At 41.2% G+C, this 27,665-nt stretch overlaps 1 protein-coding gene across 2 annotated transcripts in view; it reads left to right on the top strand.

The window, feature by feature from the left end:
- cntn4 (contactin 4) overlaps positions 1 to 27,453 on the top strand; it is a 159,488-nt gene extending 132,035 nt beyond the window's left edge. Inside the window, exons 12-23 of one of the 2 annotated variants that reach the window (XM_056364374.1) lie at positions 4,051 to 4,178; positions 13,939 to 14,114; positions 16,776 to 16,893; positions 17,334 to 17,492; positions 18,330 to 18,479; positions 19,522 to 19,592; positions 21,785 to 22,019; positions 22,308 to 22,423; positions 23,406 to 23,592; positions 23,683 to 23,795; positions 23,889 to 24,057; positions 24,482 to 27,453. In XM_056364374.1, the coding sequence (XP_056220349.1) occupies positions 4,051 to 4,178; positions 13,939 to 14,114; positions 16,776 to 16,893; positions 17,334 to 17,492; positions 18,330 to 18,479; positions 19,522 to 19,592; positions 21,785 to 22,019; positions 22,308 to 22,423; positions 23,406 to 23,592; positions 23,683 to 23,795; positions 23,889 to 24,057; positions 24,482 to 24,573 (1,714 nt within the window). In that variant the 3' untranslated portion in view covers positions 24,574 to 27,453. Of the gene's footprint in view, positions 1 to 4,050; positions 4,179 to 13,938; positions 14,115 to 16,772; positions 16,894 to 17,333; positions 17,493 to 18,329; positions 18,480 to 19,521; positions 19,593 to 21,784; positions 22,020 to 22,307; positions 22,424 to 23,405; positions 23,593 to 23,682; positions 23,796 to 23,888; positions 24,058 to 24,481 lie in introns of both variants that reach the window. The other variant, XM_056364368.1, reaches the window with a different exon arrangement.
- Positions 27,454 to 27,665: the final 212 nt, after the last annotated feature.

Raw genomic sequence — 27,665 nt, 5'->3', positions numbered from 1 at the left:
ATTACGCATATTGTTTGCATGTTGAATTTTTATGAGTGCCCTCCTATTCTTGGACGACATTAGCCAGTTAGTGTGTTCATGTAGAAAGAAAGCTAACATGATTTCACTCCCTGCTTGCTGCCATTAGAAAACACGCTCCACATTCTAAGCCCACACTTGGTTCAAAGCCACTGCTCTCAATGTGAAATTTTGTGACTCATTATTTGGATTGTGACAGTTTCCACTCACAATGTAGAGTTTATCAAACAGATCAAAGACAAAATATGTCTGAATCAAACATCAAAACAAGGCTTTCAAGTGTCTTTTTGATTTGCAAGGAAGCTTACAAAAAGGCAACGTCTGCATCTGTTAACAGTGTCTCAAAGAGAATGTAAGGAAATAACAAAAACAGGCTTTTACTTTGGACTAGGCTCTTTCCTGCGATTTCCACTTCACAGTGCCCATGATAGCTGCTCTGTGACTGATGTTATTTGTCTCTTTCATCTTGTCACAGAGCGGGGAGGATCAACACTGTACAGCCCCTGTCCTCAGAGGCTTGATCTCATCCAAAATACACACCTGTGTTTTTTTTGGATTACACGAGTGCATTCGGCCGTCTAGCTGTGCTCAAAATAATTGCCTCCTTTTAGGAGAATTATTGCCATGTCCATTAAACCTGTGTGAGGCACGGATGAAAGGAGTGGCACTTGTGTTCATCTCACCTGTGAATTATTGATACCTGCCCCTCCGCTGGCCCCCCTCGGGATGGAGGTGGGAAATGTCTCCTCATATAATGGGCACGCTGCGCAGACATGTTGTCGAGGCTTTGGCAGAGAGGAGAGAAGACAGGAGCAAAACCGAAATGTGTTAATAGTAAGCCCCCCACATCTCTTATTCACCACCGCTGTGTCTCAGTTGACTTCTACTGTATTTGACCTCATCTGTGCTTCCATTAGCTTCAGACTGAAAATGCCGAACACTTATGCAGACACCCCGCTCTGCTCCTCTTACTTTAATGTCAGTGAAAGAGGAAGTGCCTCCCCAGTCTTTCATATGAAGCTGCAGAGACGGCAGACGATGCGGTGAATGGCTGAGAACAGTCTGGGCTCCACGGGGGGGCTACTGAGGATTTAACTCCCTCTAAGAGCCATTGTGCTCGCATGCAGCACCACTTGTTAGCTCTCCACAGAGCCTACTCTTACAAGATGCATGGTGCATGAGTCACATGATAGCTATTTTGTGCGTGAGGATATGGGATTGTGGGTACACAGAACGTAGTGCACAAATGCAGGTATTTAGTTATGTTGAGGTATGGCTGTGAGGCTCGCGCTGGCTGACTTGAACTGGGTCAGAGCTCGTTCTAGTTCAAATAATGTGTTTTCACTCTCACTCAGTACACTAGTTAATTGATAGTAGATGCATATGTGGAAAAAAACAGCACTGTAATGCAGAAGTATTAGCTGTATTTCACTTCTTTTTTCTTTAGATAATGTGACTCATGAGACTAAACTTGCTATACACACAGGATGCCAGCAATGTAATGTAATTAATGGATGGCAGTTGCTTTAATTGTGCTTACTCTGCTTAGGGTTATGGTCTTGTTGTAGGACCGTGGTGCCATTTAATGGGCAGTTTTCCTACATATTTATCAGCCTCCAGGTTTATTGTCATTAACTGTGGGCCCTCCCTTACAGCGATATATGCCCCTCATGTAACTGATGGTCACTACTGGCTACTTTGCATTCAGCACTTTTTCTCTACAGCCTCATATAAACCAAGAAGTCTTCACTCAGCAGCACCATGTGGTTTCAGAGGTAGACTCCTTTATACTAACTGTCTCTGCAGTTTCTTATCACATCCACCACTTGAAAAAGAGTCAATGAAAACAGTGAAGCACTGGGAAAATATAACACTGTGTCACACTGTATCAGGCGCATTTCACAAGTACATCCAGTTAAATGTATCACTGGTGCAAAACAAAACAGCCTGCGCAACTAACAACAGTGAAAGCTGATGAACCGTTTGTCTGTGTCATGTGTCATTTAGACTTCTACTCTTCTTCTCTGTTTGAGCTCAGACCCCATCATCAATTATTTCTAACTGTCAAATAGCAGTTCAATCAATCAAAAGCAGTAAAGGAAGTTTCAGCTGATTTGAGGAGGTGACATCAGTCTAGATCGTTAGATCCACACAGTATGTTACTTTGAATTCGGGCCTAGTAAGAATCTGAATACAATAGTGACAGATTGTTTTAATTGGTGTTTTACATTTATGTCAGTTACAGAGGGTTAAGGAGCAGCCAATAATCTCACATTTACTTTTCCTTTCTATTAAAGTTATTATAAAAATATACTGTAGCAAAAGCTTTTCTGAAACCTTAAAACCCCTATAATCAATGGTTTTATAATAACAATAGATCACATGACTAGTTAAGTAACAGGGGTTGCTCTTAGTGATGAACTCAGAATATTACCCGATTCTTCGGTGCATTATAACGTCTTTCAGCTCGTGTAGCAACCTCACTATTTATAATTGCTTTCATAGTGACATAGTGACGTTTTCAGGCCACAAACAGCTTTCAGCAAAAAAGCTCTCGGATATATAGACTAGCTGCCCAGCATAGTAGACAGAAGAAGTTAGCAACTAGATGGTGAACATGGTGGAATATTTCCCTTAGCAGTTGGTTTAAACCAAAAACAGAGCTAAAAGAAGAGTGGATATTAGACTTATATTTGCCAGTTGGCTTCTTAGTTTAGACTTGTACTGTTAAACATCTGATAAGAGATGAAAACAAACAAAAGAAGAATTGTTACATGGAGTAATATTTTGCCACCCAGTGTCACAGCAACAAACTATGAACATGACTTTAACATTCACGGTTGATATGGTGAAAATTTTACCTATTTTATACATACTGCAGACGTGGAGCAACACTGGCATTTATTTGTAGTTGCAGTTCTGGTCACATCATGAATGTAAGTTTTTAGCTCTGTTTTGGTCTCTACCGACCCCTGAAGAATATATTTGGCTCTTTAGCTGCTGAATGCTTCGCTATGTTCGAGAGCTACTCGCTAAGTATGCGTGGCTGTTCTTTGGTGCTGTGAAAGTAGTGAACAGTGGGTTTTGCTTAAAACAGCTGAAGACGACACTAATGAGAGCAGTGAGAGTGAACCAGCACAGTAGAGCTGTGGACCTTAAAAACCAAAACAATTAGCTGCATGATGCTAAAACTCTCTGCAGAGCTGAGGGAAACTGTAGAGTTGGGTGATGACTCTCTGGGGGTTGTTCACTACAAGTGGCACCAACCCCATTACTCATTGTCATTTGATTCATTGTAAATCTCAAAATATCCACTGGTGCAGCTTGAAGTGTTTGTGCACATGTCTGCATAGGTCTGGAATAACACATGTGCCTCTGTGTATGTCTGTATATAAAGATCTCTCCCTTTAGTTAAATGTGTGGTTTGCTTGAATCTATAAAACCCTCTCTGCCATCTAACAGTGGATGAGTCTGTTCACTGTGACTCCTTTGACTCACAGGTGAACTCATTCATAGGTGAAAACAGCAATTTACTGGCCACACATCATTTTCTCCCCCTCACAATCAGGCTGACGCCATTTCATATTTACAGTGTGCACATTCAGCAGAGCATTTCAGATAATTAAAATTCAGCCTTCTTGTGTTGGTCCACCCTTGATTTCCCACAGTACCTTGGTTTCAAGGGCACAATTTCCATGTTTGCTTGTTATTTAGAAAATGTGAAGTTTTGTTAAGGCCTTTTGACCTTTCTTGAAGCACTCGTGGCCACTGTGTAAAGGGCATGAAGCCACCGTTGTCCTAGATATCTTGAAGTCATGTTCTGAATTAATCAGCCCTGAAAATACAATCGTATTTCTCATCGTCATCTGCAAAGAAGCAGGACTTAATAAGAGATACTGAGAAATGTTCTCTGCTCTGTATTAGTCACGTATTTTTGCTTATGTCAGCCCCAACTCTTACATTGTATGCAGCATTTCTTACTAACAGTGCAAGCCAACAGTAATATAAATAATTTGCTTTTTTTAACCACAGGGTCTCGATTCTCAACAACGGGAACCTTCGGATATGGAATGCAACCAAATCCGACGCAGGTCTCTACACCTGTGTGGCAAGAAACCAGTTTGGCGTGGCGAGCAGCACAGGAAGTGTCACAGTTAAAGGTATTTCCTATTCCCTCTTTAAATTTCATCACTGTCTCTTTTACAGCTCAGTCAGCAGGGACCCTGACCAATAAAGTACTGGACACCTTTTTCAAATGCATGTTTTTCACTCTGGCAGCACGCAGAGTTGCTTGATATTTCATTCTGCTCCTTGAAAAACTAACTGATGTTTTCGATTTCATAAATAAAAAATGACCACCATAGAGAAGAAGGAGCGATTTCTGAGGCATCTGACCACCTCGCTCCATCTTCTGGTAAGTCATGAGAAGCTGGGGTTTTTATTTATTTTTATTTTTTTCTTCTTTCCTCTGTACTGTCATTACTACAGAGACAGAAACACCTCGGTTGCTATGTCTGTTTGCAGAGGTGTTGAAAACATTCAGCTCACTGCCGCCGGTACTGTCAAAGGATATGCTGTGTGAAAAAGGCCTAGTGTTGTTAGATCATCTGGGCTGGGGATTGCATTTCTGCTCTGGTGCTGTGACTTATTATACTTCATTAAAAATGAATGTGAGCTGGGTATAAAGTGCTGTGCATTGAGTGGCTTTATTCTGTGCACACTGCTGTTTTTCTGTCCTGTTTCCACAGGGGGATAGTGTTCTCACCTCCTTCCTGGGGGATTTGCTGACTTATTCAGCGAACTATACCCTCACTGTGACCCCCTTTTCACGGAGGTTGCATGGTTCATTTGTGTTATTGTTGTTTGTTCTGCCTTGATCTTCCTTGTCAGCTGGCTTGTGAAGATTTATAGAACTATTGATCTTCAGTATATCGGCCTTAGGGAGAAAAGTTCATGTCTCATATTTCACAAGCTTTGGTATGGATTTATATTGAATGTTTATATGTATATTTAAACAGATTGATGGAACAATCCTACCAAATATTTTCGACAAATCAGAGAGCTGCAATTGCATTTCTTCCGTTTCACCACAAGCAGAATATTCTGAGATGTTAAGACGCTGCGGGCAAGATTGTGCTCCGCAGATTCACTCAGCACATGTATGCACGTATGCTCATGTGAACGTGCAGCACACACTCATCGTTTGTCTGTGCCGCTCTGAACCTTTCACCTGGTAGAGGATGAACTGCACTGGTCAGAAAAAAAAAAAAAAACTAATAAAGTGGTGACAAAATCCTTCCAGTTCCCCAGACTTTATGATGAAAAATGTTTTGGTGTTTTCCCCTTCTCTCTGAAGTTAAATCATTTTTTATAAAGTCTAGAAGACAAAGCTTCTCCTTCTTCTTCTTCTACTGTAGTTTATGATTTTTGCTCAAAAGTTCAATCCATTTAATTGTCTTTTTTCAGCAAGTTAGCGATCTGTAAAATCCCTTGAAATGCCACGTCAACACAACAGCAGTCTGCTAAAATATCAGTTGATTTTTTTTCCTCTAAGGGGTTGCTATAGAAACCTGGATTAATTGACTTTTATTTAGCCCTGCAGACTATTTTTTGATAGATTGAATACTTTGAAAAACATTGATTAATGTCAATGTGAATAACAGCAAGAGAAATGTCCAATACTGTACCTACACAGTAATTCCCCCTTTTTTTTTTTTTTTTTTTTTTTACAAGAAAACACATCACATAATGGAATAAAAAAAAAAACTCTGTGCCAACTCTGTCTTCTGTAAATCACTATCAAGGCATGTTTCCTTTTTCTGTTGAATTATAAAAGACAGATTTCATATATTATGAATGCTTGAAAGTCAGCAGCAGTCAAGAATGTGGGGAGAGCTTTAAGTGCACCTTGCAGCTGATTTACGCTGATGCATCACTGTGCCTCCCACTTTCTTTCTCACTTTCTACAAAAATGATCAGTAACCATTTGCATTTTGTATTTTTCTAACTGCAGTGAGATTTTAAAGCGCAGAGCTCGATTTGAAGACATAATAAAGACACTGGACCTGCCTTTTACCCATTTATCACACATGGTGTAACTCATACAGAACCCCCCTCCCAAGCCAATCGGGATGAGCGGGGTGGGGGGGGCAGTGAAACCTGCCGCTGTAGTTTCAGGTCGATGGCCTGTATGTGATTTTCCAATCAAGCTGCAAGGAAACACACCCTCATATGAATGTCATCTCAGCATAAACAGACAGCGCCCTTATCCACTTATTATTCTTGTGAAAGGGAATACAGATTTTATTTGACACCTTCTCTCACTCGCTTCCTTTCCATCATCATACGTTAAAGCTGTTTTCTGTAGCTGATGTACAAATGTTCCTGTATATGATCTTGTGCCTTTCTGTCACAGTCAATATTGTTTAGAAAATGGGATGGGGTAATTTACATGCACTATTTCATTGAGGATTGGAAACCTGTTTAGCGGGGAGAAATTTGTGTTGCGGGAGCGGCCCTTATGGGAGATGACAGTAGTTTATTCAAATTGACTTTGGTGATATGAATGCTGAAAAATACCTGTCAAAAACCATTCGGTGTCTCCTGCTGCGAATAAGCCACCTAGCAAACAGCGCAGGAGCAGTCACAACAGATGAGCCCTGTTAATGTCCCCATTATTCCAACACTGGGGGGATATTAGCAGATTAATTGCACTTGATTATAGATGTCCTCCCTGAATTTTGATTACACTGGAGATGAGCCGTTGCAATTAGGGTTGCCTCCGATCATTACAGATGGTCAGTGAACTCAAAACTTCGAAGATCATACTGTGTTCACTTCTGGTTGCCTCTGAAAACCCTGAAGGCAATTCATCTTCCAACACTGTGACACATCATAGCAACCCTCTGCTTTGGAGGTGCGTATCACAGTGACAGAGTTGTATTGAAAGGTCCAGTTTTATACTTTACTGCTGCTTTTATACACGTAAGAAGATACAGTGTATTTGTGGTTTTAAATACTGACATTTGTACCGAGAACAGGGTGATATGTGTCGGTCTCAGAGTCTCTCTTCTGACTGATTGTTTTTTCACCGACGCACGGCCAGGCTAACCACAGGTAACAGATTGTAGCCTACTGCTCTACCTTGAATAAACCTCACCTGCAGATGCAATTGGCAAATATCAGTCAGCACTGAAATGAGCTGAACGGATGGTCAAAGTCAGACTAAGATGCTTTAGTATTTCAGAAAAACTAAACTAACAATACTACCATTTGGATGGCTGTGCAATGATATTGTGGCTTCCTGATGTCCAACGATTGTGCAGCATTTCCTCGGCATCTTTGTCTTGCGAGGAGCATGGCTGAGGGTGGTGACTGTATAGTTGGGGCATCACAAAGTTATGGAAGTCCTGACGGCTCGTTTTAAGGCACATTTTGTGAATACGGGCTGTGTGAGTTTCTCCCTGGACTGATTGTTTTGATTCTGTAAAGTACCTAGACCTGGTTTATAATCATAAAAGACATGGAAATATCACTTTCTACAATATGCGACCTTTAAGGTATTTGACCCTTTTCATCCATGCTACAGTTGGAGCATGACTCTCATGTCTCCCACTTTGGTCCAGACTAAAATATCTCAACCTCTATTGGACAGACTGCCATGACATTTTGTTCAGACATTAATGATCACCAGAGGATGAATTTACTTTTCATCGAGCGCCATCATAAGGTCAAAATTTGAATTTGTCCAATACATTGGTTTATGACCAAATACGGGCAAAATTAATTATATTCCCACAAGCCTCAGATTGTACTTTCTGTTTAGTGCTAATTAGCTAACAATAACATGCTAAGGCCCCTTTAAACTGTGTGAATTTGGACTATGTGAGATGAAATTTGACAACTGTGAGAGAGACATTGTAAAATCTTTTGTCTTCAGTCCAACACAATAATGTTCGATCGCACTCGGATACATGTCAATTTGAAGGTTTGGCAACCTGTAAAAAATTCAGAAATTTAGGACCAAATTCTCACAATGTGACTGCTGCCACGACACACATTTACAAAGCAACCAAGTAGTGTATGACGTGAAATGATACAAAATACTTTGGCCAGCACAACATTTCTCAAGTGCCATTTTTAGATAGGTGTAGGGAAAAATGAAATACTCGCACACAATGATGTGAACAAGAGGTTTGCAGGACCTTGCAGAGCTGAAGACTGCTGCATTTTCCAAACATAAAGAGCTGTGCAGATGAATTAATATCCTTGTGCTGCACTCATCACGTAGCTTGGCATGACTAATATTATGACTAAGACTTTATTAAACTCATCTCACCCATGACTTGCAATGAACTTACACAATCTTGTTGTCATACAATCTAAAGGTGCCTTAAGACGGTGAGCAAGGCAGACATACAGTACGTGATAAAAATCAACATCTTATCTCTGTCATTGTGAGCAAGTTAGCACGCTGATATTAGCATGTTAGCTCAGAGCAACACAGTGTCTGAGTGCAGCCTCACAGAGCCACTGGCATGCCTGTAGACTCTCAGATTTGTTAGATAAAAAGGATTTTCTGGGATCACATGAGATTTATTCTGAACTCAGTCTGAAAAGATGGCGCTGATCAATGTCTTTGACAGTTTTGGGCTTTTGGTGGTTGAAGACAAAGGATAAATCATCTGATTAGTTGACCCGCAGCTCTTTTCGACACTGGAGAGGAGAAACAGTCATGAAAATTATTTTAGTTTTATACCAAGCTCTGGGAGGTATTTTTCCAAGCAAAACCCCTTTTGTCCATGTTGAATGGCAGCGACTGTGTGAAACAAATGTGATGTGTGATTCCTGACAGCCATATAGAAAAATAATGAGCAGCCATCTGTCAGTGATCACCAGCAGGTTGCTACAGATGTGCCACAGCACAGCATATGAATACAGCATTGAGAGCATTGTATTGTATGTGCCGAGTAATGTAGACAAGATTTTCCCTGCTATTGCAGTTTGTCCTTGGGAGACCTATGGAGAAATAAGTTGTATTTAAAAAAGCCGTGTCAGAGGAGCTTGTGATCTGCTGATGAAAGCGTTCTTCTTGGTTTGTTGATTTGAAAGGCGGGGGGGGGGGTAAAGTTAGGAGTTGGATGATTTCTTTTTATAACGGTCACCACATTTTTTGTTCCAAATGACCTGAGAGATTGCTCCGAGGATTGGAGGGCTTCCTCAGCAACGTGGAATGAGATGCATAATGTTACAGCGATTTACCTTTAAATACATGCTATGAACCAAAGCCCTGTTAGATTTTGCAGATCCTTTTTAGAGGCGGCTTTTGACCTGCCAGAGACAAACCATTTCCTTTACAAGTTTGTGTTTGTCTTGAACCGACATGCCTCCGGATCCACACACGAGTCTCAGATTGAAGCACTCAGTTTGAAGGGTGAGGGTGAGGCACTGCTCTGGTAAATTTGTTTTTAAAATTCCCGGATCACTTCGCCTGTGGCTCTTCCATGCCCTACTCTATGCATTATTCAATCTCACATCACTCACCTTGTGTGAAAAACTATAGTGTATAGACACTCAAGGAGAATACATGCTTACACATTACAGTTTTAGACCACTGAAGCTGGGCGGGACTGTCCGCAGGGGGGTTGGAGGGGGGAGGGTGTTGAGCATTATTCATGAAGGGCTGCTGTTTGTGAGACGAAGACTGGTGAAACTGGCCATGTGAGGCGTGACAGTACATCTCGGAGAGGAGCAGGAAGTCATTTGGTAACCATTAGCTCGCGCTCTCTCCTGGTCGGCCATATGTTATTGTTGCACAGCTCCTCTGTGTGTTCCCACCGTAAACCTGTGTCAATAAGTCATCTGTTTGGCTACATTAGGTGTCTGGGGTCCTACACTTCCTTCCGTTCCTTTGCTGTAATAGTAGCACTGTGATTGTTGTTGCTGTTTAACAGCAGCGGTTCAACTACATGTTGCTTAAATAATAAAAGATTCATCCAGTTCTTGTTTATTTGAGCATAAAACAGTGCAGAGGATAATGAGACCTTATAAAGTTTTTCTTTTGTTTTTTTTCAACATTCAAATGCCACTTGGCTTAAATATAGATCTCATGTAGGTTGTTAGTTCAAACATCGATGTTGACATATTCGTGACTAATGTTGTCTTACAGTGGCAGGAGTCATCTCTTTCCTCTTTAAGTAAGGCACATTAGTAAATGGAAGTATTGTGACTATGTTCTACTGTTCTGTTGTAAAATGTCTCAGAGGGGGGGGGGGGGTTAGTGTTCGGCTCAACAAAGCACATGAGGCCGCAGCAATGTTTCCCTGTCTTTAGCCATGACAACAATCCTCCGCTGACCTTCACCAAGTAATGTTAGTTACCTAAACCAACCAGACCTGAAAGCAGAAGTCTGGTCTTTTAACAAGTATCGTGTGTGTATCATCCAAAGCCTGTATTTTTGATTGGTCTCAGTTTCTGCTGAGGCAGCAGATGGTCGGGTCAGAGTTTGGTGTCAACAGCATGAATTCATGAACCCAACCTGCTTTGTGTCAACCGTCCAGGCTGGTGGTGGTGGAGTAATGCTTACCTGCCAACATTTAGACTTCAAAATAAAGATATATATATATATATATATATATATATATATATATCTTTCCTGGATGATGGAGGGTGTCAGTGGGGGAGTGCAGCAGCTTGGGGTTCAAGTAAATGATAACATATATACATAATGAACACACAACAAGATTCATTTGAATTTTTAATAATTGTGAATTAATTAACATTTAGCATTAGATAAACATTAGATGACAGGTTTAGTTAAACTTGTAAACGTAACAACTATTAATTACTTCCACAGTTGAATGTCACACATGCTGCACACACCACTTGAATCGGGGCTTTGTGTTGCCAGACTGTGGTAACAGATGTGTTGAATTTGTATGTATGTGTGTGGATCAGAAAAAAACATAAAAAACATATGAATGAGGATTTATAATAATATATAATTTAAAATAAAGGTTGTGGGACATGAAAATTATGTCAGATTCCCGGGAACAACAAAAAAACAAGAGAGGGCCGAGAGATTACCTTGAAATACAAGAGACTGTTGGCAGGTATGGGAATGTTTTCTTGGCACACTTTGGGCCCCTTAATACCAATCAATCATGGTTTGAATGCTGCAGATTATCTGACATTCCCTTATGGCCACAATTTACCATCTTCTAACAGCTACTTCAAGCAGGATAATGCTCCATGTTTCAAAGCAAAAGTCGCCTCAAACTGGTTTCAGGAACATGACAGTGAGTGAACTTCAGTGACCTCTCCAGTCACCAGATCTGAATCCAGTAGAACACCTCCGGGATGTGGTAGAACAGGAGATTGGCAGCCTGAATGTGCAGCTGACAAATCTGCAGAAATGATGTGAATCAATCTTGTCAACATGGAGCAGAATCCAACATCTTGTGGAATCCATGCCACGAAGAACTGAGGCTGTTTTGTGAGCAAAGACAGGAACAAATAAGCCTGTGGCAGAGGGCCACAGACAAGCTGGGGAAGTCAGAAAGTATTGAGAGATGGTGTAACACCTAGTTTGTACTGGTTCTTTGTTGAGAGAGATATAGAACATCACTAATATCACTCACCATATCCTTTAACTTTGACCAGGATCTTTATCAAACCTTAAACAAGTAGGTTTAGTTACCTAAACATAACTAGAACTCATGGCTGACCAGGATGAGGACTGAAGTCTCGCTAACATCAGTGTCATGACTTAATCTATACAAACAGGTTCACAAATGGCTTTGCAAATATACGTACCATATCCTCTGAATTGTGTTTTGATCAAAAACTTCACTTCTTCTTTATGGACAGTTTGTTTGTTTTTTCAGTCATGACAGCCAGCAGGAATGGGTTTAACAGTAAAGATACGAACATGAATGCTACAGCCAGAGTCAGTGAGTAAATCATTAATACATGGTATGTTAAAGATTATTCAAATCGTTCAAATTACAATAGAGTCTCCATGTCAGTGCATTAGATGGAGTTCATTAGCCAACTAAACTATCATTCGTGAATGATATTGCACCTGGAACACTAGTTTTGAACTTATTAACTTTCATGTATATTTAATTCATGACACGCATTGGTTTGACGTTTGATTAATCCACGGTCTGTTATTCATAAACACTATGACAAGTAGAGCACTTTTGAATTTTTCTGCATCTTAAGTACAAACTGAAACACGCCAACACCTCAGCAGGACTCCCTGAGATACCAGCCAGTCTGTCTGAGCGTGTTAGCACACTCTCTAACTTGTCTCTGATTGACCCTGCTAAATGAGTGGGTTACTACCCTCTCGTTTCAAGTGGCAGCAGGTAACAAGGCATTATACAAGATGGAAAGCAATCAAATCATGGTCAAAAGCCCGGTGTGTGGTGGTGTAACCAACCTTGGTTGTCCATATAATCTGTCACAAATGATGACAGAAGAGGGTAATAAGGGAGCATATTCCCACCGTCGTTGTCGCAGGGAATGTCTCGGGACAGTAGCACACCGCGAGGAGAGGAGTTCATGTTAGGAAAGAGGCAGATACACTGATCCTGCTGGAGAAATAAAAGGAAACAAAGTTTATATTATGTTTCCATGTTGCAGAGATGGAGGAGTAAATATTTTTGACTGTGGGTCCATGTAAGTATTTCCCTCTAGATCCTTCTGCTCTCTCCTACTTCCTTCTCCTCACATCATTTAGAGTAACCGTCTCACCATGAAAACCCCAGCAAAACAGTCCTGACACATTTCTTAAAGGTTTTTTCTTTTTCTTTTTTTTTCACCTTTTAAATTTTTCAGCTTTCCTATTTCCTCCCTGCTCTTGTTCTACAAGGTGTAGCTGGCCTTTAGAAACAGAGCAGCTAGACAGAGCAGTGGCAGACCCTTGAATACCTCCTGTGTGTTATTACCACGTTTTTACTGCGTCACCATCGCTCACCATTTAGCCCCAGCAATAGAGAACTGGGCCTTTCAGACACACTTTCATTGTGTATATGACAAAACCCAGCAGCTGATAGCATTCTGGCCTGATATCAGAAACGGTTAGATAAATCACATTGGAAGCGTATGGTGGTTGTGTGTGTGTGTGTGTGTGTGTGTGTGTGTGTGTGTGTGTGTGTGTGTGTCAGGGAGGAGTGGGAGGGGGCCAATACAATGAAGGTATCGAATTCACTCTGGATGAAGACTGCACTGCCGGCACTTTCAACATGAATCTATGCCTGTCCAGGGATCATTTGCCATGGTTAATTTAGTCTGTGTGCTCAGAGTGGCAATTTCAACCAAGTAATCACAGCACCCCCAAGAGGGAGATAGGTGTTGTACACTCTGAGAACAAAGCCTTTGCCTCTCATTTTCCCTCTCTCATATCCTTCCACCTTCCTCCTCCTCCTCCTCCACTGCTCACGCACAAGTGCAGATAAGGGACGCTTGCCTTATTCCCATGTGATGCTATTGTAATGCACTGCAGGCTTGAAAAGAGAGTAGTCACTGGAAGAAGTGCTCACTGCTGTTTACTGTTTTCCTGGCGGTGCGTTTTGGGAATTTCGGCCGATCGGGGGGGAGTCCCAGGCTGAAGGCTGAGCTGACAGTGACACATGGAGGCTTCTCTGGATGCAGGAGAGACACGTCTCCGAGTCCCCGCAGAGACAAGCTCAGGCTGAGACTAATACCAGTTATTGTAGCTGTGCACCCTACTTTGCTGTGTGCTCTGTCCCGTATATCCCTCTATTAACTGAGTCTGACATATCCATAAGGATGATGGAAGGGCTTGGCTTTTTCCAAAGCCATTTCCTGTACTGAATCATAACGCCTGGAAAAGAGGAGCAGAACAGTGTGTTTGATCAAAATGTTGGACAGATGTGAATGTGTGTGTTTCAGAGCCGACCATCATCACCACCCTGCCGTCCACGCTGGACGTCACTGTGGGGGAGAGTGTGGTCCTGCCCTGTCAAGTGAGCCACGACCCGTCTCTGGAGCTCAAGTTCACCTGGTTCTTCAACGAGCAGCTCATCCACTTCGGGAGCCACGGGGGATTTTTTGAAAAAGTGGGGGGTGTAAGTGCATAATCCCTCATCACATCTGCTAGTGTGCGAGGCTATCGGGCCTCCGATGTTTAAACCAGCTGCCCATGTGTGAGACCTGCACAGGTTTCACATTGACAAACAATCAGAGACGTGCACACAGTGGGGGGTGGTTAGAAAACACACTGTCTCAATGTCATGATAACATACTTAGGGACATTTTCACGGTGTAGAAGTTAGGCAATCTACTGTAAATTAATACAATTACTATTTGACAGTACATTTATATGACGCAATCAAAAATACACTTCTAAAATTTCATTAATACACACAGCACTGATAATAAACTGATACACATCTGTCGGCTCAGGTTATCTAACATGACGCATTAAAGTCCAGTGAGAAAAGGAAACGAGTAGCAGTGATACCATTAACTGAGACAACACAAAATTCGCCCCACAGGGAGTAAGAAATGAACTGTCTATGTCCCAAACCCACAACAGGTTGTATTGGTTCAAAGCACAGAAGCTCTCCCACAAGAAAAGTTAGCATTACAAAAAAATGAAAGTAACATGAAATTAAGAGCAATTAAGAGAAACTCCCTGATATAGTAACCTCATATGATTTTTACCATCAAAATATACTACACTAGATTTATGCCAAAGATGTTACATAAGTGCAAAAAGTGAATACAGGTAAAGCTTAATTCGTAAAAGACTGGATTTAGTATTGATAATAAGTATTACTCATCAGCTATACAGGAATAGGAGAAGACGCCTGCTTGTTTTTTTTCTCAAACAAGTTTACATAACATTCTCAGCAGCCGATCAAACTGAACACATGTCAAACTGATGACTTATCATTGATTAGAGAGCCTGAAATATGCAGTATTCATTAAAGGCCCCATCTTTTACACTTCCTGTATTCTATTTGAAGTGTTGATCCATAAGAAGATATATTTGTGGTTTTAAGAACCAAAAACAATCTCCACCAATCAGAAGAGAGAAGGCTCTGAGCCGCTCACTGTTTTCCGAGTGATCAAATAAAAATATAGCAGATTTCAGGTATAAACACTCTGAGAAAAACCAAATCCTGTAAGTCCAGGTGGGCCGTGCTGGGGGCATGGCTGGTGACGGCTGGTTTTAAGTCTCAGTTTCTGAATACAGGCTGTGTGCATTTCTCTGTGGACTGAGCACTTTGATACTTTCACAGTATTAATATAGAAACTAGACCTGCTTTATAATTAAACAACACTTGGAAATCTACCTATATACAATATGGGACCTTTAAACACTCATAAACACAAACTAACACTTTATGATAAGTGTGAACTGTCTTACCTTAAAACTTTCTTCCACTCCAGTTTCTTTTCAAAACTGCCGACCATCTTATTAAAAACGGGTGCTCCGACCAGATCGCTAGATGCTACCACTAATTATTACACTCTGAGCTAATGAGGTTTCCTTCTGGGAATATTGGACAGTTTTCACGCATTACTTTTGCGATTCACGCAACACCCTTATACTGATCACCTCCATGAGTTCACAGTCATTACAGATTGTGTTCCTCTCACAGTGAAGTCACAGCTTTTACACCATGTTTGTCAGATGACCCGTATTACATAATAAGTAATTAAGAAACGAGCCTTATTGTCGTGTGTTGACGAATGCTCATTTTATTAGCACCACTGTGCCCTTTAGACATTGATTTATTTTTCAACCTCCCTTCAGAGATTTCATTGAATAAAGGTCAAGGGGTGACTGCGAAGATTCATTGGTCCATCAATATTATACTTCTTCTTCTTCTTTTAGCAGGGTCATAATAAATTCAGCCGCAGTGCAGAGGGAATGTTTGTATCAAGTGTATTATTTATGGCCAGAAAATTGCTGCCTGTGGTTTATTTTAAAATGAAATTTACATACACACCCTGCAACCAGTCTCAGTCAGCTGCCGTACACTTTAAAAGGTTTCGCAGTTTACACCTCAGCATGTGATGTGTGGGCTTGGTTTTTACCTAAGAAAAATTCAAGGCTCCTTCAAAAACTGCCGGCGTAAAGAAAAGAAAATACAGCGCTGAGGTGTCCTTCCTGTTTCTTTTATGATGTAGGTGCTTCTTGTACCAATCGTTTGCAGTCAGTCTCCTCTTCCTAATAAATTGCTGTGTATCTACACTTACATTGATTAAGCTCCCAGCCACTCCACAGAATTCTCACAGCCATTGTGCCACAGCTTTCCGCAATGTCCAATTTATTACCTAGAACCTGCTGTGCTCTGCTCTGATGAAATGATAATGTAAGAGTGGGAATTGCAATTAGAGATGGAATAAAAAGGCGCCTTAAAAGAAGTACCTATTAGACTGGCCATTAGACTGCTCTTACAGCTGAAACAGCTCTATACCATAATCAAAATTAAGCTATTCCAGTACATTTCTGTACTTATATTGACAAAATAAAAGCATGGTGCATGTGCCCAAGACAGAAAATGGAAGAAAAGGCTCCACGAGGAAATATAGATTTACTTTTCAAGATACACATACATGAAATTGAGCTTTGTGTTCAACTGGTTTTGTTCCCATGTGGCCCGGAAAATCAGTATTGCTCTTGAATTACATTAGCTGGAGTGTTTACCATGTTGTTTATAGACATCTGTGTGTGTGTGTGTGTGTATGTGTGTGCGTGTGTTGAATGACAGCAGCATTCGGCAGGAGACATTATGATTCGAAACATCCAGCTGAGGCATGCTGGGAAGTACACGTGCGCCGTGCAAACGAAGGTGGACAGCATTTCCATCGCTGTTGACTTGGTCGTCAGAGGTAAGCTACGTCCAATAGATAAGCTTCAGTTCAAAATAACCACATACATATTTCAGCTCACCGATGTTTAAGGTTGCACAGCAGTCAAATAATTTATCATTCATCGACTGCTGAAGACGACAGGAGCTTGTTAGTGATTAATGTTTACTGTGACTGGTGGTACCTCGCTAAGGAAGAAATAAAAGAGTAGAATGAAAAGGATGGCAAAAGAAATTTCTCTCTTCAAGGTTTAAAGCAAATTTTGTGTCTAATTAGACCGAATAGTTCCCAACGGTTTCACACTGAACTGACTTCAGTAGCCGCAGGTGCTAAAACCTCCACCGCTCTCTCCACCATCTTTCTATCTCTTCCTCATTTACATCCCCCCCCACCCCCTCCCTCCTCCGTCTGTCTCTCTATCTTTCTCTTCCTCTTTCCTGCCCGGCTATGCCATCTATCAGGTCCCCCGGGGCCCCCCACCAGCATCCATGTAGAAGAAATCACTGATACCACAGCCTCTCTGTCCTGGAGGCCTGGTCCTGATAATCACAGTCCAATTACAGCATATACCATCCAGGCCAGGACACCATTTTCCCTCGGGTGGCAGGCTGTCACCACAGGTAAGCTCTCTCCAACCAGCTGCGTTCTCCTCCAATCACATGCAGGGTGTGGGGGGGGGTCACTCTTCATTCTGCCTTGCCTGTGAGAATATTGGAGATGTAATTTTTACCCCAGTGCAAAATGGTACGCAACTGTAGCATGACCACTGACCGCCATTTTATCGGACTCCTGGGGATCCTGAAACATGGATCCTGTCCAGATGATGAAGCTTGTTGCCAGGGCTGTAATTTGATAGTGTAGTTAAGTGATAGCACCAGTGTAATTTTTTCCCCATATCCTCTGTAATGGGGCCCTTAGCATTCATGCATGATTGGTATAATGTGCTTTTATCCCGTACTGTATACCCTGTTCTATTGATATTTTTGTGAATTAAGGACAGTTTGAGCTGAGATATTTTTACTGCTCTCATTGATTTACCATGTCAGCTTCATATATTTGAAACAGAACTACATTATGACCTTGTAGGTGCACAGAGCTCCTGTCTCAAAAGAAGAACGGATCGTTTTTGTCATTTTTAGTAAAATTACCAATATTTTTTTCCATATTTTTCATATTGCTATAACTCTAGTTAACTTGCACAATTTGGAATTAAATAATACCATTTCTTTTCATGTGATTCTTTTGCATCATGTTGTTGTTTTATGAGTTGTGCATTATGTGTCCTTGTGAGGGATTACACCTGTCCTATGTACTTGTGGTGGAGTCCTACCAGGCCTGTCAGCCTGGAGGACAGTCTGCTGATGCTAAGCTGACACACACACGCACACACACAAACAGAAAACACTCACAAAGAAGTTTCTGGATGCTGAAGAGGGGCACTGTGTGTTTTATGCCAGTTCCTGACGTGGTGGGGGGCCACCGGCTGACAGCTACAGTAATAGACCTGAGCCCTTGGGTGGAATATGAGTTTCGAGTCCTGGCAAGCAACACCATCGGGACTGGCGAGCCCAGCAAGCCATCCAAACAAGCAAGGACAAAGGGGACCTGTATGTACTGCATGAGCAGAAAAACATTTCCTTATGTATCACGTTTGTTTTTTCGATTCAATACAAACATTACATACTTACTTTCTTTTTCCTTTTTAACTAACAGTTGAACATCTTGGGAAATACGCTTGCTTATTTTCTTGCAGAGAGCGAGATGAGACCCTTGTAGTATCATGTTTTAACCCCTGTAGCATCAGACATGAGTCTGTCCATAAAACATGACACTACAGCCTCAATAGGTTAACTCGCATAAACACTGGAAAAAGGGGAACCAGCCTAGCTCTGTGCTAAGGTTACAAAATCCCCCTAACAGCAATAGTTACATGATTCTTAATCCATAAGTGTAAAAACAAGTTGCAAACAATTTCTAGCACATAGCTCCCTGTTGTTTTAACACTTAAGATTTGTATTACATGTTATATGACCTTTAGAGGTGCTGCTAGGTGGATTTTGTTATCTCTGGACATAGCCAGCTGTTTTGCCCCATTTTCCAGTGTTTATGGTAAACTAAGCTAACGGCCTCCTAGCTGTAGCCTCATATTTAGTTCACAGACATGAAAATGGCATCAATCTTTTCATCTAATTCTTGACAAAAAGGCAAACATTCCCAAAATGTAGAACAAGACCTCGGTTGTAAGTGCCATAAAATTTCAGTACTGCCCAAAATGCAGATTTGGTGTTGGTTTCTCTGCCACAAGAAACTAAAGTTCTACTCAATTTGAACCTTAAGAGAAAAATAAACATCTCTAATCCAGAGACTGCGGGATTCACCAAGGTTAGATCCTTTGTGTGTTTTGTTCCTTTGATATCTGTTGCTATAAAAAAGCATCACTGGGTGATCACATCTGCAAACATGACTCAGCTGCGAGACGTTTGCTGATATCTCACAGGATATCAGGATTTCTGGATGTTTAAGTTCAAACATGTCAAAACAAAGGGCCTCTCTGCCATACTGGAGTAGCAACTTGGAAAATGATTACATGTGCCTTCTCTGTGTCGTGTGAAGTCAACAGAGCTAAGCTGATCTGTCTTCTACCTCCAGCTCCGAAGGTCACACCAGCTAATGTGAGTGGAGGCGGTGGCAGTCGTTCAGAATTAGTCATCACATGGGAGGTAAGCAAGCTCACTCAGGACCCCTCACCCATGGAGGAGGGAGCCAGACGTCATTACTCTCTACGGATCTGGTCCTCTGTTTCATTAATAACAGCTGAACAGCTTAATATATGGCATTTCATTTTTAAGAACAGAGAGGCAATAACTGCTGCTGTCACCCTGGGGGAGAGAAAAATGCTTTTGAGGTTTCAATAAGATAATTAAACTCAATGGCTCCTTCAAAGTCCCAACTTTTTTTTCCGATTGTTTTTCTTTTCTTTCTCTCTTTTTCTTTCTTTATTCCTACAAAACCCCGCATATCAGCCCAGCTCCAAAAGCTTATATTTATTCAGGCTGCTCAGAATCATCAGACACTGCTGTGAAGCGTTTCACAAAATCAGTGTTGATGTTTCAATATGCAAGGGTTCAATTAAATTCTAACTCCTGCCTAACAAAAGCCGCTATTTCGCCTCAAGTCTTGAAAATTCCCGAGGCATTTTCCTTTTGACATAATAGCAGGGATGGAGTGTTGCATTTTTAATTCTTACTTTTGTTGAAACAAAAAGGGGAATTGCATACTGGCCATTTGTATTTGCATAATAGCTGTAACTCACTAAGGTGAAAGAAGCACCAGGAAGCAGAATAAAAGCTTAAAGCTCATGATGATGAGAAGTCTTCTGTTAAAGGTCCATATTTCATACTTTTTCTGAAGTGTTGATCCAGAAGAAGATACAGTATATTTGTGGTTTTAACAACCAAAAACCATCTCAATATAGTTTCACATCTCCTCTCTCAAGCTTCTCTCTGGTGCTCTAGTAACAACAGGTCATTGAGCGAGTCAGAAGAGAAGAGGCTCTAATCCTCTTGTTGACTGTTTTCTGATTGATCGAATAAAAAGATAGCAGATTTCAGGTAAACACTCAGAGAAACCAAATGCTGGAAGGTGTCATGGTCTCAGCCTGGAGGCTCCAGGGTTTTGTTTTTTGGACTTTCTTGGTTTTTGGTTTTCTGGGTTTTGGGTTTCTGTTCTGGGTTTTGAGTGTTTCTGGTTTGGGTGTTTCTGGTGTCTAGTTTTGTCTTCCCTGTCTTGTGCTCTGTTTCCCCATGCGCTTCCTGTTTTATTTTGATAGTCATGTCGCCCCAGTGTCTGAGTTCTAGTTTTGCTTCCTTTGGTTAATTCCCTGATGTGTCCCACCTGTGTCTGCTTCCCCACCTGTTCTCCATCACTAATCAGTTCTGTTCCTTTAAGAAGCCCTTGTACTGTCTTGTCCTTGTGGGATCATTGTTTGTTTGTGGGTGATGAGAGTTGTTGTTTGTTTCGTCAGTGGCATCGTCCCATGTATGGATTCTGTTTTATTTGTTAATAAATTCCTTGACACTGGTTCCTCCTCCGCATTTGGGTCCACCCCTTACCCCTACTTACCTCAAACCGTGACAGAAGGTTGGATGGTGGGTCCAGGTGGGCAGGGCTTGGGGCATGGCTGAGAGCGGTGATTGCTTTGTTGTGACATCATAAGTTACAGAAGTCCTGACAGCTCATTTTAAGGATCAGTTTCTGAATACAGGCTGTGTGCATTTCTCTGTGGACTGAGGCTTTGATAATTTCACAGTATTAATATAGAACCTAGACCTGCTTTATAATCAAACAACACATGGACATCTACCTTTATACTATAAGAGACCTATAAGATTTTGGCCTGATGGTGGCATTAGAGGAAAAGTTTAGTTTAGTTTAGTTGATAAAATATAATACATAATAATATATTATATACATAAAAAAAGAATATAGTAATGTTATGCACCAACAATAAAATACAACAAATGTACCTCACATGCCACAATATACAAATGTGTGTAATTGGATTTGTCTCAAAAATCCAGCAGAGACACACACTTGTGAACAGAAATACATGATAAAATATGTACATATTTATATTGAAAATAGAAAGAATAATTAAATCATGGAAGAGTGCAGCTGGGTCTTCAATCACTAAATGTGCCGACTTTCATCAGTCTTTTTCTAAAGAAAGGAGCTTAATAAGGTCGATGGAATATGTAACAGTTCAAAATATATTTCAGTGTATAAGATATGCATAAACAAAACTGGAGTAAAGAGTTGGTGAACATTTATGAACCAAAATACTTTTTTGTTCCCAACACCAATTGATTTTGTTTTTTTACTACAAACTCAAAGTCTTTGTGTTGTCCTGCAGCCTGTTCCAGAGGAGCTGCAGAATGGGCCGGGTTTCGGCTACGTCGTGGCTTTTCGACCCCGCGGTGCCACAGGGTGGATGCAGGCTGCCGTGCCATCCGCCGAGACGTCCAGATACGTCTTTAAAAATGAGAGCATCCAGCCTTTCTCGCCTTTCCACGTGAAGGTCGGAGTTTACAACAACGAGGGGGAAGGGCCGTTTGGACCTGTTACTACTATCTACTCTGCTGAGGAAGGTGCGTATGATCTTATGTCTTACACAACATGTTATGGAATAGCTCTACAGGTTCAGCTAGTGTTAATGCATGAGTACAAGACTAAATGCATACAGGGCCAGAACAGAGGCAGCTGTGATTTTGCAGCCCTATCAGCACTTGCAGACGTCTTCCCCACACTTCCCTCACTCTGCTGTTCAGATGAAAGAAATGACTTTGAAACAGTTTGGATGTTCCTACTTTGAGAGGGGTCATCAAAGCTCAGTGTTACTTCTAAAATCATTTAGAGTCTTTATACATTAACTCCAGAGCCTGGCCGAGCGCCCACCAGGGTTCGTGCCAAGAGCCTCTCTGCATCCGAGATTGAAGTTTCATGGAAAGCTCTGCCCTGGAATGCCAGCAAGAAGAGAGTGCTGGGCTATGAGGTGAGCTACACTGACATACCTTGTTTGTGTGTGCTTCCATTGGATGTGAATCTGTTTGTGTGTGTGTTTGTGTGTGCGCGTGTGTGTGTGTGTGTGTGTGTGTGTGTGTGTGTGTGTGTGTGTGTAAGCACGTGGCAACTAATGCTGTTGAATCTTGTTCTCTTCTATTATTGATGAGTTTTTCAGGCTCATGCACCTTGGGCATAGGAGATAATAGCTTGCTGCATGCATAATGGTCCAGCCTAGTCCCATGCCTGTGGGTTTAGTTGTGTTTCTCTTGTTGCTTACCTAAGTACTGTAACCACCCTGATTACTGATGCAATACTCTGAGGGATAGAGCATTTAGCTTCTAATCCACACAACAAAGCAGTTTCAGACAGTGGCTTTGCACTCACTTAGTTCTTGTCATTTTAATTCCGCTCATTATTGAAATCCAAGATTTGAACAAAAGCATTGTTTTCATCCTCGGATTGCATAAAGTGCCAGAATTATAAATTGTTGACCACTAAGAGTCAACAGAGGAGCAGGGCCTGAACAAACCATTCCTTTGAGGAAAGACAAATTATATTTGTGTTGTCAAGCATGCCAGCTATTTCAGCCCTGACAAGCAGGATGACAAAGAAAATCTGTTATCAGTGGAAGTTGATGGCAGGGGATTTTTGAGGATTCTGTTCTTCTTCTTTGTTTTCCTTTTTTTTTTTCATCTGCATATTTGACCTCCCTCTTTACTACACGACTTAAATCATGACACATCTGATGAGTACAGCTGAGGCACGTGCTGTGGCTCACAGCGAACAAAAGTCACGTGAGGTGACATGCTGCGAAGGCTTGTTTTCAGACCGGCTCACTTCTTCCATGCTACTGAGTTCACATCTCCCTGTTTGCAGTTTGCACTTCATTGACATGGTGTAACAGAAAGCTTTTAAGGTGTCCGTCATGTTTTCTGCGTTCACGTCTGTGGTTCTGCCCTGTTGCTTTCCAGCTGAGGTACTGGAGTAGAAGTGAAAGGGAAGACACAGCCAGCGTGCAAAGGACTGTGGGAAATCAAACATCTACTATTATCCATGGGGTGAAAGGCAGCACCACATATTACATCTCAGTGAGGGCGTATAACACTGCAGGGACAGGGCCTCCCAGCACCACTGTCAATGTTACCACCAAGAAACCACGTAATTATCACATCTAATTATGTAGTACAAGTCGCTCTCTGCCAACATTCAGCTTTTGTTTGAGGTGAATAATGTGTTTTCTCCTCTCAGCACCCAGTCAGCCACCAGTTAAAGTGATGTGGAACACATCAAACTCCAAGATTATACTGAACTGGGAGCAGGTCAAAGCCCTGGAGAATGAGTCAGAGGTCACCGGTTATAAAGTAAGCACCCAGTCGCTCTGTGTTATAAGAAAATTGTGGTACCATGGCTCCTGCGCCTGACTCTTGACTTGACTTGCAACATTCGTTCTTCAGGTACTCTACAAGAAGAACCGACACAGCCGCCCCAATGTCATGGAAACCAACACCACCTCTGTGGAGCTAGCGCTGCCCACTGATGAGGATTATATTATCCAGATAAAGCCATTTGGAGAGGGAGGGGAAGGCAGCAGTAGCAGACAGATCACCATCCCAAGGATACCAGGTCAGTGGAGAGCTAGTTAGTGCCTCCCTCGTGGCTGAGTTGAATAATCCACTCCCCTGCTGCTGTCTTGCCAGAACAGATTAGCTATCATCATCTGTGAGGGAACAGGGAGAGTGGGAAAATAATGTGCTACATCAAACATTTGTGTAATTATGGCCACTATGTGACACCATAATGCAAGCCCTGCTTGAAAAGTTGAGCAATTTATTTAAAACACTTTGGAATTCTCATTCCACTGCTGAAGTATTAACTCAAATATTTCTTGAAATGAATGTTTTCAGCTCATGATTACTAAAGCAGGAGAGGTGGTTGATTGAAGAAATGAAATTCCAAAGTGATTTGAGGCTTCTTTTTTTTTTTTTTTTTTGCTTTTTTTTTCTTAGAGATCAGACTAACAGCCTTGTTCTTTTCAATAACTTTTCAGGCCCCAACGCAGTTGGCTCAGCATCCAAGGTCTCAACTCTATCAGCACTCAGTACAATAGCACTGTCTTTCACAGCGCGGACATCTTTATGACAAACAGCTCTCAGCAGACATTGCATCTGATGCGGAGACAGCTCTACGGTGGAACGCAAACACAGCCCACTCTGGTGTAACTAGATCCATTCATTTAGATTTTAGAGGCAGAAGGAAGAAGCTGACAAAAAAAGCTGACAAAAAAAATAAAAAATATGCCATTGAGATATCAGGGAAGGAGTCCCCTTCAGCACCCAGGCTAAGAAAAGGAGATTGACCGATGTCGTGACTATGTTGTTACCAAAGCAGCTTTCATAAGAAAAAAAGTAAAGAGAAAAATGTCTTATATGCATCTTTTTGTATGACATGTTGAGCTTTTATAGATTTTGTTTTCTTAATAAATTGAAAGTCAGTCTGGGCTTATTGGGGTGAGAACAATTAGGTGCATGGCAAATAAAATCATCAAATTTTCCAGTCTGGAGGTTTAAGAATGTGATTTGACAGCGTACCTTTTGTCTTCTTAAATAGGTTAAGACTTGGGCTGTAAAAGACCAGAGAAGTTTCTTTTTCTTACAGTGGATGAATTATTATCTGTTACTCGTTGCATCTTCACATTTCTGTTTGTGCAATATTTCAACAATATTTCACACAAAAGACTGCATCGACATGTTGAGTGTTTTTCATTATTGGTCATCTGATGTCAAGAGAGGATTAGCATCGAAAATCATGTCTCTAGACACCACATGCTAATGCCTTATGATACTAGTAAAGTTTTAAAGGAGCTATTTGTAAGTTTTGCCAGTGTTAGCATTAACAACTGTTTTCTTAACAGGCTAGAAGTTGTTGTGAGTTCAGCATCAAACTTCCTTGCTGAGAACCATCTCCAATGGTGGAAAGCAACGCTAATGTTAACTCTTGCCTTGCTTATATTTATATCACTTTTATTCCTCCACTGAAGTTAGCATGCCAACAAGCTTGCCCAGCGCCAACCAGACTGTGTCATCACTTTCCGAATCACTGTAGCGTCCAGTCTGCCCTGAGGAGGCAGCGCTCCTCTTGTAAACGCAACAATGGCTGAAGCTCTTAACAAGCGACCATCTGGTGGTAAAACTTACAAATAGCCCATTTAACATCTGTGAGCTAGGTGAAGTTAGCTAGCAAAAGTGGATTCAAGATGGATCAACCTAAGTTAGCTATAATGAGTTTTTTTTTTTTTTTTTTTTTAAGAAATGAATCTACAGAAAATGAAGAATAAAAAACTATCAACTTTGTTGGTTTCCTCCTCTGTCAGATATTGCTAATGCTAACTGCTAACTAATTACAAAAAGGTCAAAATAAGTCTAAATACTCACATATGATATACACTGAAAGAGTCCTCTGGCCCTTTGTAGCACAACTACAAAAGGAGACAAAATCCAGTCTTTGTGTAAACAGGCCTTTTAAAGTTCAGCTTAAGCTAACATGGGGCGTTATCTGTCTAGTTAACTAATTAAATTGCTATCTCCCAAAGTTCATTGTTTTTGTAGAAGGATTCGTAATGGTACAGGTAATTTTGTTATAAGGACATCAATAACAAACCCACAGACTACAACTCAAACAAAGATACTCCCTTGATTTGCTAACTGATGAATGCTAAAGCTTTGTATAAGCTCTTGCAAAGCTCTAGAATTCAATTTTCACATTAAGGAGGGCTGTTCATTACATTATAATAGGACTCAGAAGGAATCACTTCATAGCCAGTATGGACAGACTGATAACAGCGACCGATAACTCTTTGATCAAACCTATGACACATGAGACTATCCGTTAACATTCTAGATGCTAATGCGGTAGCACACCGTTTTTTTGGTGCCGGTCCTCTCCGGTGAGTTGACAAAGAACTCCCAAAAAGTTGATGAAGTCCTTCAAGCCACTCATGAAATCATTACCGACCTTGTTACCAGAAAAAGCACCATGCAGTTGTTGGAGAGCATCTCCCCTGGGTTCCTCTACCTTGGGCATTGAACTGCACTGGTGACCGGACCCTCGTGGCTGTCTCATGCTCCTCATTCTTTCAGTTAGCCCTGTGTCTAGAGCTATTCTTTGCCTTCTGTGTGCCTCATCATATGTTCAAAATCCTCAGGTCCTTAAAGAGCCTTAACTTATCATATGTATATCAAAAACATTAGAAACATAGAAATATGAAGCAGCCGCGGTGATGTTTACATGCTGCTGTGTTGGTAGAAACTGTATGTGGTCAGGATCAGAGGTAAGGGGCCAGCATCCTTTGTGCAATGCTGAGGTTAGTTTGAATGGCATTCTGCTGTTTCGCATGGGATATTGGCAATATATGAGGCCTGGTGCATTTTTATAGGTGTGTATTCTTAATAAAAGACGATGCTGCTGATCTTTTCCTTTTTTCCATAGTCTCCTGATGCCATGTGGGACTGCTGTGCTGCAGGGGTACAGTGCAGTCTGTATGTAGCTTGTAAACCAGTTTAGTAGTTTGTAGTACTTTGAAGGGAAGTGTACTGTAGGCTACTGGGTCTTGCTCAGAATCATGCATCAAGAAACATGTAATATACTGTTTTGTACACTTCAAATCATTTATATAAAAGAACCTTTCTAAAGAGATGATTTACTTGGTTTTTATGTAATAACTGTTTCATACTGTAGCTAACTGTTGCTCAGCATGACTGTACTTTGTCCTACTTTGTCCATCTGCAAACCGCCCGAATGGCTTTAGGAACATGCAAGGTTCATACATCTGATAGGTTTGTGTATACCGTGTGTGTACCATTAAAACTGAACCATGATCAGCCCCGTGTCTATGCTTCTGTCTCAGTCAGCCCCACTGAGATGTACTGGGCCTACTGTCCATATATGCTCTACATGAGGGTTTCCTCTGTTGCTGTTTGTTGTTTATACTGTGTTAATAAAGATTATTGATTTATACAACAATGTCGAGCTCTGCCGGTCCATCCCTCAATACATAACTATGTCAGAAATGACGTAGGAGTCAAAATACACCTATACAAGTCAATGCATCAGCCATAAATGCTACATTTAGGAAGAATAGGAATGTTCAGTTTTGTTGACACTGTCAGAGAGGTATTGATTCAGCTATATGTTTATTATTGAAGTTGTGGTAAGTGGTAATTTATGGCTGAGCT

This window comes from Seriola aureovittata, chromosome 2 (assembly GCF_021018895.1).
Source record: "Seriola aureovittata isolate HTS-2021-v1 ecotype China chromosome 2, ASM2101889v1, whole genome shotgun sequence".
Classification (NCBI taxonomy): domain Eukaryota; kingdom Metazoa; phylum Chordata; class Actinopteri; order Carangiformes; family Carangidae; genus Seriola; species Seriola aureovittata.
This window is presented reverse-complemented; position numbering and strand designations above follow the sequence as displayed.